Raw genomic sequence first — 13,171 nt, forward strand, 5'->3', positions numbered from 1 at the left:
ATGTCCGTTTCCCGAACCTGTGGCTGTGCACTGGTTAGGGAAATGGGTGCCGGTAAATTCAGCGTCCGTTTTCTTAACCTGCGGACAGCAGACCTCACCTGTGCGCCTGCTGCCAAGGAGGTGCTAGGGGTGTGCAATCAACTCTAGCTGCTCCTTGACAGCGCAACCCCAAGTTTAAATATTGCATGGTGCCCCCAGGAGAGGTGCTTGGTTGCGTGTTAGGAGAGCAGGCGCTCAACACAGCGCCCGCTTTTGGTGCATTTTTATTGCATCAGCCCCTATGTTACTGTGACACCAGCATTTGAATGTTATTTTGTATGATGAGTAATAAGGGGAAACATCCTAGTTCTCTGCACTGATTGTTGGGAGTTGCTGTGGACCACAGCATATGGTTAATATTGGGGTTTTATCCAGTCATGTATAGACCTCCCACACTTCACTCCCATATAGAAGAATTGATTGATACTGGCAGGTAATTTGGATGGTAGTTTTACTAGGTGGTTGAATGGTCGAAAAACTGGCTGGGGGTTTCTTTGTTGTATAGAGACGTCGCTGAGGTGCTTGCCTAGCACCTCGTGACGACGGTGCAGGACATTTGTATCAGTGTCTCCTGATTTATGAGCAGGGATGTCCTCTCTCACGTGGATGGTGCTTGGCAGGAGGCAAGTGTAGAGGAAACCATGGGATCCCCACCAGGACAAAACTTAACGGGGCAGATCCTCCACTGGTCACGAGGGAAGTCTCCCTGATGACAGCTGCATGGGAACATTAGGGCAGAGATCATTTATAGTTGAATGCTTGAAATGTGCGTTATCTAATTATGATTTTACAGAATTGTTCTTAGAGGGGTGGGGGTGTGTGTGTGGAGGCTGTTGATTGCGATTGTTGAGTTTAATTATCAGAATCTCGAGAGGATGAGGGCAGGGGAGAGCGCTTCTGAGCCTGTGCCTTGGAACCTTCTCATGCCTAGCAAGGTCTCTGAATGCACAGGTGTGATGTGAACATCTGGTCACTCATTTACATCACATTAATGTTTAGAAACAAACTCCACAACAACCACAGAAACACAGCAAGTTGAGCAGTGTCTTCACTAGGGTCTCCTTTGAAAGTCAGAGCCCAACTTCAGCCCCTCACCTAAGGCCCATTTTTATTATTTAGAGTATTTTCCATTTTTTTCTGGTTGGTTGGCAAGTAGTTATTTTTTGTTTGAAGACAGCTCTTAGCTAGGGAGGCCGATCTGTGTAACTAGGGTGACCTGCTTGTCTTCAAAGAAAATAGTTACTCACCTGTAATGAGTGAAGACAGCAGTTTACCTATAACACACCGCCTCCCTCTTTGCCTTCTGGGGTGGAGCTCCTTAGCTTGATTTCAGAACTGAGGCACTTACTATGCACAATCAGTCTTCACTGGAAAGATCGGGGAAAAAGCGTTCTATGTTGGCGCTGTTGCGTGATCTCACCCATTTGTGTGACTGGTGAATTGCTGTCTTCAGAGAACACATACTATGGGTAAAAACAACATTGTTTAACATTGCAGACAGGTAGGTGCCACCAGCAAGGTGGATCTACTCCTGTTTCCTTCACCTTACCAAGTTGGTGGCATCTATCTGCGTGAGAGGTGTTGCATCGGTACCCAGATGGCGATTTTATGTGTGCTAGGAAAAGCTGATTGCATTTCCTACAGCCTCACCTCTCATCCTTTCCCACTCTGAGGGAAAGCAGAGCTGGCAAGCATTTTGGGGTTTTTTTATCATCACAGTTAGGCATGAATTTTCTTGTCCTAGTCTCAGACAAGTATATCTTTGAATCTATTCAGAGAGCAGGCATGGAGACCAGGGAGCCATTGTCTGTTGGAAAGAAACAATTGTTCTTTCATCCTGCTCAAAATCAGGTCATTTTGTAGAGCATTCAAGTATTTGTTTGGTTTATGGCGTGTGTAATATGCTTAGGTCAATATGGAAGTGACTGCTCAGCATCTTATTTTCGCCCCCTCATGAGGATACACTATGATATTTTGAGAAGAAAATATAGCCTGAGTTTCAGAAACAGTTTCCACTTAGTGTTTACCTTTTCCATGTATAATAAGAAAATATGAACTGAAAATAACAAAACAGACTTGTGTGTAACCCGTAAGGTGTCACTTCCTTACAGTGATGTTTGTTCAAAATGCTTCAAGGCTTGGAAAGACTGGGACAGCAATAAACCTCTGAACTATTGAGCTTCAAGAGCCAAATTCGCAAGCATTTGACCAATGGTAGCTTAGTCATTCCCCCTTTTCTGCACAGTAGCATAAAGTGAAAAGTGGTCCGGAATTTGCAGATCATTGTCTTCAAGGAAACACCAAGTCAAAATAGAGTTGGGCATTTATTTTGTAATTAATTATGAATGTATATGAAATAGAAGCCAGAAATTAGTTGGGTTTTTTTCTAGCCTAAGATGGAAGTTTAAAGAGATTGTGTTCTATTTGATTATTACCTTGATGGCTCGTCCTCTCTCCCCATGCTGAGCCCCGTCGGTACTTTTTACGGTATACGTTTTTGCATAATGCACAGGATGCTTGGCTCCTCAGGAATGTGCTTGTGGGAAGCTTTACAATACTTCATTCTAGCATCTTTTGAATGGTTGTGGTCTATAATGCAGCAGTATTTTTCTCTTCTCTCCCGCTCTAGGTTTGGGAATGGTTACACCCATCAATGACCTGCATGTTTTAGGTGAGGCCTCCTTTGCCAAGGGTGAGAAACTTGCTCGTTGTAAACTGGCCAGCATGTACAGGCTGGCTGACCTATTCGGATGGGCACACTTAACAAATTCTTACATCACAGTGAGTATCTTTGTGTTTTGCCCAATTTCTTTTTTTTTTTTTTTTTTTTAGATGAAACCTGCCAGGGCACACAGTGACTTGCTGATTTGCCTTCCTTAGGGATACATTTAGACGTAATACCAGCACTCTGGTTGGATATAAATGAAGCCTGTGATTGCATTCTGGTCCATAGCCACTAGGGAATACAAAAAAAAAGTCTACTGTATTTTTTAAATTTAACATTTTTAGTTGACTCTTTAAAATGGCAGTTCAAATATTAGTCTTATTTCACTTGCAATGCTCTCTTTAACACTTGCCTTGTTCAAACGATTGCTCAATATGCATACTCAGTCGCTTTCTTGTGTCTCCCATGTTAGCCTTTACTTAATAAATTGAAACGTCTGTCCTGTTTCCTTCCCATGCCAGTGAGAAATAACATAATTCCTGTAAATAAACCGCCTTCTCTTTGGTGACGTGCCCAAGGGAGCCGCCTCAGAATGCCTACGTGCAGAACGAGGTGGTGGCGGGATGACTTTAAACAGGAGAGGCTGCTGGATAGGGCGCCTGCGGGTCGCTGTCAGTGAGAGGGAAAGAATGTTACCCGCAGCTGGGAGAGAGAGAGGCAGAGCTGAGAAGTCAGCTGACCGCACAGATTTGTTTATCCTCAAACAGATGTTAAATGATGTGAATTTCTAAGCTAGATGTTTAATTGCTGTAGTAAAGCTTTTCAAACTGTGTAACAGGACTGCACTATTTATCATTTCTAGGTCAGAGTAAGCAAAGAACAAGACCATATTCTTATTATGCCAAGAGGCTTGTCCTTTTGTGAAGCTGCAGCATCCAACCTGGTAGGTTTTTACCGTTACTTGAAACACGGCAACGCAGTAAAGTTGGTCTAAGAGGAATCTATGGCCTACCCAACCTACCCAGTTCCATCTACCAAAACTGCTCTAGCTCTGGGTATTGTACCACTTTATCCTTTTCCTTATCGTCACACTTTTACATTAAGGAGAGATCTCCCAGCTGTCAGTCATACCAGGTTGACTGTCTGCACATAGTTTTCTTATCCTTTTAGGGGTAGATTTTATAAACTTACGCACGCGCGTACTTTTGTTCGCGCACCAGGCGCGAACAAAAGTACGCCGGATTTTATAAGATACGCGCGTAGCCGCGTGTATCTTATAAAATCCGGGGTCGGCGGGCGCAAGGGGGTGCACATTTGTGCAACTTGCGCACGCCGAGCCCTGCTTGCGCTGCCCGTTCCCTCCTTGCCCCCCCCCCCAGTCCTATCTAACCCTTCCCCCTACCTTTATTGGCAAAGTTACGCTGGAGGCAGACGTAACTTTGCGCGCGCCAGCAGGCTGCTGGCGTGCCATCACCCGACCGGGGGGCTGGTCCGGAGGCCTCGACCACGCCCCCGGGCCAGTGTCACGCCCCCAACACACCCCCTTTGCGAAGCCCCGGGACTTACGCGAGCTGCCGAGCCTATGCAAAATGGGCTTGCGCACGCCGCCGAGCCTATGCAAAATGGGCTTGCGCGCGCCGCCGAGCCTATGCAAAATGGGCTCGGCGCACGCAAGGGGCTTTTTTAAGGGTTACGTGCATAACTTATGCGCGTAACCCTTTTAAAATCCAGCCGTTAGGACAGCATGGCTACACAGTTCCAAGCTATCATCTATGCCAGATGACCTGCCATCTGCCCTCATTATACCTGAGACTATACCACAGCTCTACTGCTGTTGACCGAATTTGCTATTTCTCCATGAGAGCTTAATACAGCCATACTTGTACTGCTGTTTTGTGAAAGTCTGTTATATCATCTCCCTCTTTTGGCCCACCATTGTTGGTCGATTGGCATATGCATTTTTCGATTTACCCAATTCAAGGCCAAGGTCCCCCTACACCTCCTTTGCTCTTTTTACCATCCTCTGTTTCTGTTACAAGCATGGTTGAATTATGTTGTGATTTGTGTTACCACCACCTATGCAGATAAGCTATTCCAGGCATCCACTACCCACTCAATAAAAAAATAATAAAATAAATAGCATACTTCCTGAGAGCATTGTTTCTTGCTGCAGCACATTGCACATGGCAGAATCCCCTGCAGACACACCAGGAAATGCAGGAGATTCTGCTAGCAGCTTTCTTCTGAGGAAAGAAATAATGCTGTTTTTATGCAGTCCAGAATAAGTCTTAGTGTAAGAGGTGGGACCTTATCAGATGCCTATTGCAGAATGCTATTTCTCTGTTAACGTCCTTGCTTCTCATGCTATGAATGCTTGCTTATAAATTCCCATAATATCCTGCCTAATTGACATTTTACTTATTTCTCTGCTCATAAACTCGATTGGTGCATTTCTTTTATAAAAATGTTATATGTCGAGACAGAATCTCTGATACGTTGTGGTCCCAGATAGTTGTGTGAGTAGTAATCAGGGTAGTCTGTTTTGTTCACGTGAAGAAATGTATCACTGCTTGGCATTTTTCTATAAATGTTATCCTCGTGAGACAGGCATAATTGCTGAAACATTGCCATGTTAAGGCTAGTTTAGTTGGGGGCTGACTTTTAATGATGTGCTCTGTATGCCTGCTATTTTCTGAAGATAAGTAGTTCATCTTTGTCCCACAAATGGGTAACATAACCCACGTGTGTGATCAAAGTGATAGATATTTAAAAAAGAAAATGATCGCATTTGTCAAATACCTAATATCTTCCGGATTTCTCTTGAAGGGCAGAAGCCTTTCTGCAACAGCCTCCACTTCTGAAGAGATCTGACTTTCTGCCATATTTTATCCTAATTTGCCCTAGTTAGGTTTCTTGGGGGGGGGGGGGGGGGTTTATATTTGTTTTCATCAGCCCCACCTGAGTCAGTTCATGATCTTTTTTCAGGGCAGTTGCTAACAGGGCCGTCAACCATAGTTTTTTTCCAGCTTTTCAGACTGTTATTTCTGATGAAGAAAATGCCTGATTTTTGTCGCCATGATTTCCTTTCTCACATGAGAGAAGCCAGTCAGTGGCTTCAAGTTCTTTGGCAATAGTGAGGTAAGGCTATAATGTCTGTGACTGTGACCTCTGTGTGAAAATGTCACCCAGAGTGGTTCAGATCTGGAAAGATGAGCTGTGAGATTCCTTACCGGTGAGCTAAAGACCAACTCCTAAAAGCAAGTATTGAAGACTTGACCTGAGAACAACCCAGTTGCTCCTGCTGATGGTAGTCGTGCCATGCCAAAGAAGTCCTCAACCTCTTCGGCTCGTCAGTCAGAGAAATTGACCAAGTGTGGAAAGAGATCTCATGCTCAAGCCAAACTCCAAGGACTTGATTAAGGAGCTGAACGGAGTCTGTGCCACATCATTTCAATGCATGGCTCAGAGAGTCAGGAGGTGAACTCTGCCTCTCAGGCACAGACTACACTACTTCATCTAAAGGTCTAGTTTTGAACATTTGAGATCGACCGTCAGAGAGCTATGGAGGATGTGTATTTCCCTATAAGGTCCACTCCTGCCATATTTGCATCAGCACTTTTTGAAGTGGTTAGAAATGAGGATTGCTAAACTGTTTGCATGATGTATCAGGTGCATCAAGGTCCTCATATGTATTTCTACTGCCCTTGGTGCATTGAGAGATCCACGTTATGGCATCATGCAAGTTGGTGCCAGCACAAATCTTTATCCTATACCTGTTTTGGCGCCATCCCAACTGGATCTCAATCAAATGAGTTCAGAGCAAGAAGACTCTTCTGCCCTTCAACCTCTCTTGATCCTGAAGCCTAAACAGCCAAGTTTCTTATTTATTTATTTATAGCCTGCTTACGCATAAAGTCCTAAGTGGAGTACAGATCAAACACTCATAAAATTATAGACAAACAATAAATCATAAAATGAGGATAGGGGAAATCAGTTTCTTATAACAGTAAGAATAGAAGTACTGTTCAATTAGTCATTTCAAAGGAAAAGCTGCCGGAATACAAATTTTTAGCATGCTCTTTAATGACTTTGTGCATTCTGTCAGACTGATGGAAGAGAATTCCAGTGCACTGGCGCTGCCATCGAAAATCACAATCTCTAGTATTAACCAAGCATGTTTGATGAGTTGGCGACACATCCAGCAGTCCAGGTTATGAGGACCACAGTGCTCTGGTCCGGGCTATAAACCCTAAGCATCGCATTGGTTCAAGGGATAGAATCCCATGATAATTTATGGACCAGCATGACAACTTTATACTTTATCCTGAATTGTATAGGGAGCCAATGCAGGTCCACGAGTACAGGAAAGAGATGATCTCTGATGCTACGCCCTGAAATCAAGCGGGCTGCTGCATTCTGGAGCAACCTCAGAGCATTGACTGTACAGGCAGATAATCCCAAATAAAGGGAGCTGCAGCAATCCAGTCCAAAAATCTGCTGGTTCCAAAATGTTTTTTTAAATTTCATAATAGTTTTAATTTGTAAAAATCTGACTTAACCACTGATTTCACCTGAGGAACCATTGAGAACTTCGAGTCAGTGACATATCACTTTCAATGTATTCTTTTCTATCTCAAAACTCAGAGGGACTGGCACAGTTTCTCTGTTTTAAATAATGACAACTTTGATTTTAGCTCGATTCAGTGCTATCTTATTATCTGATAGCCATCTTCCTATGGCAGCCAGACAGATATTGATGCTGCAGTTTCGGTCCAAGAGGAAGCCAGTGGAAGATAAAACAGGTGGAAACCCTCGCAGAGGCCGGTTAACAACTTGCAGATGGGGCAAGATTGTGACGCTGACTAGAGAATGGACCCTTAGTGCTGTAGTGCATTGGTGCTGCCAAATGGGCGAATGTACTTGGCTCGCACAGACAGCTGGCAAAGAAGCCCTTGGACGGGACCAGCTGTAACTCGCCTATACCAGCGGCCTCCCCCACAGGTTGAGCCCTTGGTTTCTGGCAGCCAGCAAGTCTTAGGTGGGTCCCTAAGGCCATCCAGAAAAACAGAGAGTCTGAGTCCAGACGAGGGGTTGGAGCAAACGGTAGACAGCAGAAACACACGGTAGTATTGTGCTTACTCCTTAATTACTCAATTATCCTGCCAACACTTTATTCTGTGTCACATGTCCATGAAGATAAAAAAAGTCCTTCATTCCCTAGATTGCAAGAGAACTGTTGCCTTCTACCTGGAGCAGATTCAAACTCATAAAATGGCCATCCAGATTTTGTTTCCTTAAACTGCACAATAGACCTATGAATTCCGTGACAAAGCACACCACTTCAAATCTGGTAGAAGACTGCATCTCCTTCTGTTATGCCCAGACAGGCCTAATCTTAGTTCAGCATGTCAAGGCCCATAATATTAGGTCCATGGTGGCATTAGTCGCCTATTTAAGGTCTATCTCCATTTCAAAGATTTGCAAGGTTGCAACTTGGAGTTCGGTCTACACATTCACATCTGGACATGACACTAGGATGAGCTGATAACTTTGGCCCACTCATTCCCCATGATTTCTTTAAGAAGAGGTGAGGAGAGAGATATTTGCCTACACGTGGGGCAGTATGCTTGCCAATCTATCATATGCATGTTTTTTAAGGATATTCTGAAAACTTGACTGGTTTGTGGCTTTCAAGGACCAGAGGGTTTCCCACCCCTGCTCTAAAGGATGGAGCCCAACTCCATCCATTCCTAAGACCCATTTTTATGATTTTCGGGTTGTCATCCCTATTTTAAAAAAAAAAAAAAAAAAAAAGGGTCACATAATGCTAGGGAGGGAGCACAAACTAGCTTGAGAGAGCTCTGGAGTGGAGATGCAGAATGCTTTAAAACCACTGTGATTTGTGAAAAAAATTACCCCTATCTGGGATAGGATTAAATGAACAATCTTGTGGTGAGACTTGGAAAGCAAATATCCATTAAATCAGTGAGCCCTATATGAGGAAAAAAAACGGTCCAGTGAAACCAAGATGGCAATGGAAAAAGAGATTGTATCTAAGATTACCATGGACATAAAGAAAGAACACCTTATTCAAGCAACATCAAAAGGGATGGCTATGGTTTTGGATGAGCATTTGAATAGGCTAGAATCAGCTCCGTTCGTATGATCTGAGATTTCTCAACACATAATTCAGATTGGAGATAACAGAAGAATTGCAAAGACAGACTAAAGAACTGATGAAACAAAACCAAATGCTAGAAGAAAAGCTAGATGATCTGGAGAGCTGTGTTGCAAAAACAGTAGGATAATTGATGTGCCTGAAAATGTGAAAGATAATAAATTATTTCTGTAGGAGTAGATTCCGTGAGGTTGAAATTCAGCACCATTTAGCTGGATAAGTTTGGACTTATCTGGCTAAGTGGTGCCATTTGAATAGTCAGCTGTGTTCAGCGACTGCCTCCCCTCTCCAAAGACCATAAATAAAGTGCCTGGTCCCCACCCCCAAGTCAAAATTAAGGTCCTGACCCCCCCCCCCCCCCGCACCCCCGAACCTTAAATTTAAGACAGGGCTCCCACAATGGGGCCAGGACACACCCTCACACCTGGCCTGATCAATGCCATTTTCCAAAATGGCAGTGACATGACCTTGCCCCAACCATGTGACTGATCCCTTCACATGGGAGATTTCAGGAGAAACGAGAGAGAGAGAGAGAGAGAGAAACTACTGCCCAGGAAAGGTGGCTGGGACCCAGGGACAGGGTTGTCAGGCCTTGCAGGGAGGACAGAGTTTGAGTCCAGGAGAAGAGAGCTTGTACAAATCAGAAGCCCTGATCGGGGAGGGGAAGGAGGAAACCTCACTAATTCTTTGATAAATGGTTACACAGAGTGGGAGTACTTGGAGGGAAGGAATCTGCTCTCCAGAGTAGAGGTCATCCAGAAGCCCCACTGAATGACAGAAACTGGTAAAAGAGGAAGATATCTGCCCTAACAGATACTGGGGAAAGGCCTAGGTGAGAAGGGATCCCTGTCCCGGGGAGCAGACCTCTGTGAAAACGGGTGGATTTTGCTGAAAGAGAGTTTTGGGTGTGGGTTTTGGTTTGGTTTTTTTTGTACCGTTTGTGGACTTGTTTGTCATGTGGTGAGTTTTCACCTTGACCGGGCTGATGAGCAGAGAGCCTCAGTGAGAAGAAATCCTCTGAGCAGGAACCCCCAGGAGGTCATGGGGCCTGCCCTAGTCCGTGACTCTCCCCATTATCCTTCTTGCCCAGGATCAGATTGGGACAGGGACTACAGTATGAAGATATTGAACGAATAATGTATATCCTTTGCATACTGGTAGTATCGTACAGGGAATGCAGTTTAAAATTTTGCATGGAGCTCATACTGATCAGTATCAAGGGTTCAAAATGAGTTGGTTATTCTCACCATTGTGTGTTAAATTTGAACAGTGCCCAGGTCCTTTGAGATGTAATTTTTTGGACTGCATCAAGATAAAAGAATTGTAAGAACAGATTATAACTATTCTAGACCAGATCAGTATCTAATAGAATCTTATTTTTACTGGAAAGTAAAGTGCGAAAAGATCTGGAAAAAGCTGAGGCGATTTAAGCCTTAACGTTTGTTGGCAGCTGAAAGGCGCTCTTAGTAGGTTAGATTGATAAATGCATACCTGATCTGACACTTTGAATATCTATTAATGACAAGAATGCTGGAGATGTAGTTCATTGACATGTGGAATACTGGATTCTTTCCAATTACGTTTTTTATATAGCAGTATGGGTAGAGTTTATTGAATGATTACCACAGGGACTAAAGGAATCAATACATGCTATACTAGCAGAGGGAAAATGGGAAAAGAAATGGCTTGTTCTGTCTAAAGTATCATAAACTGAATTCATTTCTTTGTATAGAGAGTAGGAATGAAATTTAGGGAAAATCAGCAGCTTTAGTTCTTATGGGAACCAATGTTTGTAATGTGTGTTTGTACTTGATTGTTGATTATGACAGTTTCCACTTGAACATTCATAAAATCAAGAGTCAAAAACATAAAACATATCGTTAGAAACAAAACGACATAAGACGAAACATAAAACCACTAACATGCCCTGTACCACCATTTTACTCTCGATATATTATCAGCTGCCAATACATTTTAGCTATAATGCTGGTAAGCCTTTTGAAAAAGAAATCTTTACCGTCTTTCAGAACTTAAGATAATAATTCACTTCTTTCAGTGGGTGAGGTAAGGAGTTCCACAATTCTGGGCCTTGAATGTAAAATAATCGCTCCTGAGATTCATCCAATCTCATTTGCCGAAAAGATGGGACTTCCAATGAATTTTGTTTCACATGTTCTCACATTCTCTCTCTCTCTATTTTGCACACACATGCTCTCTCTCCTGGAACAAGCTGGCAGCAGCCTCCTCCTTGGGCCCACACAGCGTCATTCTCTCACACACACATACAAGTTCTCGCACATGCTATTTCTCTCGTTCTCTCTCTCTCTCTCACACATGCTATTGCTCACACATACACAAGCTCCCACACTCCCTCTTTATCCCTGGAATGCGCAGGATACAGGCAGCAGCAGAGCGTGCTCTCTTCGGCTGGGCAGGCCAGCAACATGGCAGCTTCCTCTCTTCCACCACGTGGACTAGAAGCAACAGCCCTTCTCGCTTAGCCGTGCAGCCCAGCCTGAAGCAATGACCTTCTCTCTCAGGCTGCCCAGCCTGAAGCGGCAGCTTTCTCTCTTAGGCCATGTGGCCCAACCTGATGCAGCAGCCTTCTCTCTTAGGCCGTGCGGCCCAGCCTGAAGCGGCAGCCTTCTCTCTTAGGCCGTGCGGCCCAACCCTGACATGGCAGTCTTTCCTTAAGCTTGGCCACGGGCCTGGCCGACTCAACAACCGCCTCTTTTCTGTGTGCAGTAGTGGGGACCCAGTGGAGCACTGGCAGCCTTGACTCCCTCTGACCGCCCTGATCCCAGAGCAGCTCAGCAGTCCTCAATGGAGCAGCGCTGCCTGCAATGGCAGCCTACTGACAGGATAAACAGGGATTGAGAAAAAAATAGTAGGAATGCTGATGACTAGGTCCTATGTGCCCAGTGCTGAAGTCAGCCCTGCCTGTAACAGGTGTCTGAAAACAGCAGTTCATTAGTCTCACAAACCTACTCACCTTACGTTTGGAGGAGTTGTGTACCCCCTTAGGGTTTTTTAATACAAGTGAGGGGGAGCCCACAGGAGTGCTGCAGGGTGGGAACTACAGCATATCTACAGTAAAAAGCTCATTTCCAGAGGCAATTGTCCATTCAGTGGTGATCCTGTCAAGTGACACTATTGACTGTAGTGCTGTCTTCTGAGAACACCTGCTATAGTTAAGCAACTTCATTTTAGCAGTAACAAATTGTATTTTTCATTAATAAAATCTGTTTCTGGCCAAAAAGAAAATTTCCCTTCATGACTTCTGTTTTGTGGTTGGATTGCCTTTTATCTCTTTCCACTTTTACTAAAGGCAAAAAGAATAATAAAAGAATTCAAGAATTCTTGGGTTAAGCACAGAAATTGCTTAGCTGCAAAAAAGTATTGCACCAGAAAGTAAATTGGACAGACTGGATGGGCCTTATGGTCCTTGTCTGTGTAGAAAAATTTTACTTTCTTGTACTTTATGGAAGCCTACTAAAAATTTCTGTTATAACTCCTCTTTCCATTCCTTTTCCCAGAGGCAATATTTTGCGTTTGAGCCCCCTCTATATGAGGCTTGTGTTGTAGGCCATGTGTACCATTTTTGTAGCCCCCTCCTCTTAACTGCCTCCATCTTTTCAATGTTCTTAAAATGGGGCCTCCAGAACTGAACCGGTGAGCCTTACTGGTGATCTGTGCAAGGATAAACGTTTCTCTCTACTCCTACAGGATAATAACCTGGAATTATGCCCCCGAGCAGACTTAGCTTTCTCTGCTGCTTTATCATGCTGACTGGTAACCCTCGGGTCATCTGAGAGAGAGTAGCTTTGTGACCACTTCACAATTATTTTTGCCTTTTGTCCTGCCTTAGGCATATCTCCTTCCTCTTTGGTATACACTAGAGATGGGCCTTCTTTTTTTCTATTTTTGAAACAAAAACAAATAACTTTCAGGCCGATACAGTACAGTGCGCTCTGACGGAGCGCACTGTTAACCTGCCCTTGGACGCGTGTTTTCCCTTACCCCTTATTCAGTAAGGGGTGGAAAACACGCGTCCAACCCGCAGCACCTAATAGCGCCCTCCACATACAAATGCATGTTGATGGCCCTATTAGGTATTCCCGCACGATACAGAAAGTAAAATGTGCAGCCAAGCCGCACATTTTACTTTAAGAAATTAGCGCCTACCCAAAGGTAGGTGCTAGTTTCTGCCGGCACCGGGAAAGTGCACAGAAAAGCAGTAAAAACTGCTTTTCTTTGCACCCTCCGACTTAATATCATGGCGATATTAA

At 44.1% G+C, this 13,171-nt stretch overlaps 1 protein-coding gene across 1 annotated transcript in view; it reads left to right on the forward strand.

Moving 5' to 3' along the window:
- Positions 1-13,171, forward strand: part of ADD3 (adducin 3) — a 379,802-nt gene that overhangs the window by 256,571 nt on the left and 110,060 nt on the right. The window contains 2 exon segments of the mRNA XM_029610347.1: positions 2,669-2,820; positions 3,567-3,647. Coding sequence (XP_029466207.1) covers positions 2,669-2,820; positions 3,567-3,647 — 233 coding nt within the window.

The sequence above is a fragment of the Rhinatrema bivittatum genome, chromosome 7 (assembly GCF_901001135.1).
Source record: "Rhinatrema bivittatum chromosome 7, aRhiBiv1.1, whole genome shotgun sequence".
NCBI classification, from domain to species: domain Eukaryota; kingdom Metazoa; phylum Chordata; class Amphibia; order Gymnophiona; family Rhinatrematidae; genus Rhinatrema; species Rhinatrema bivittatum.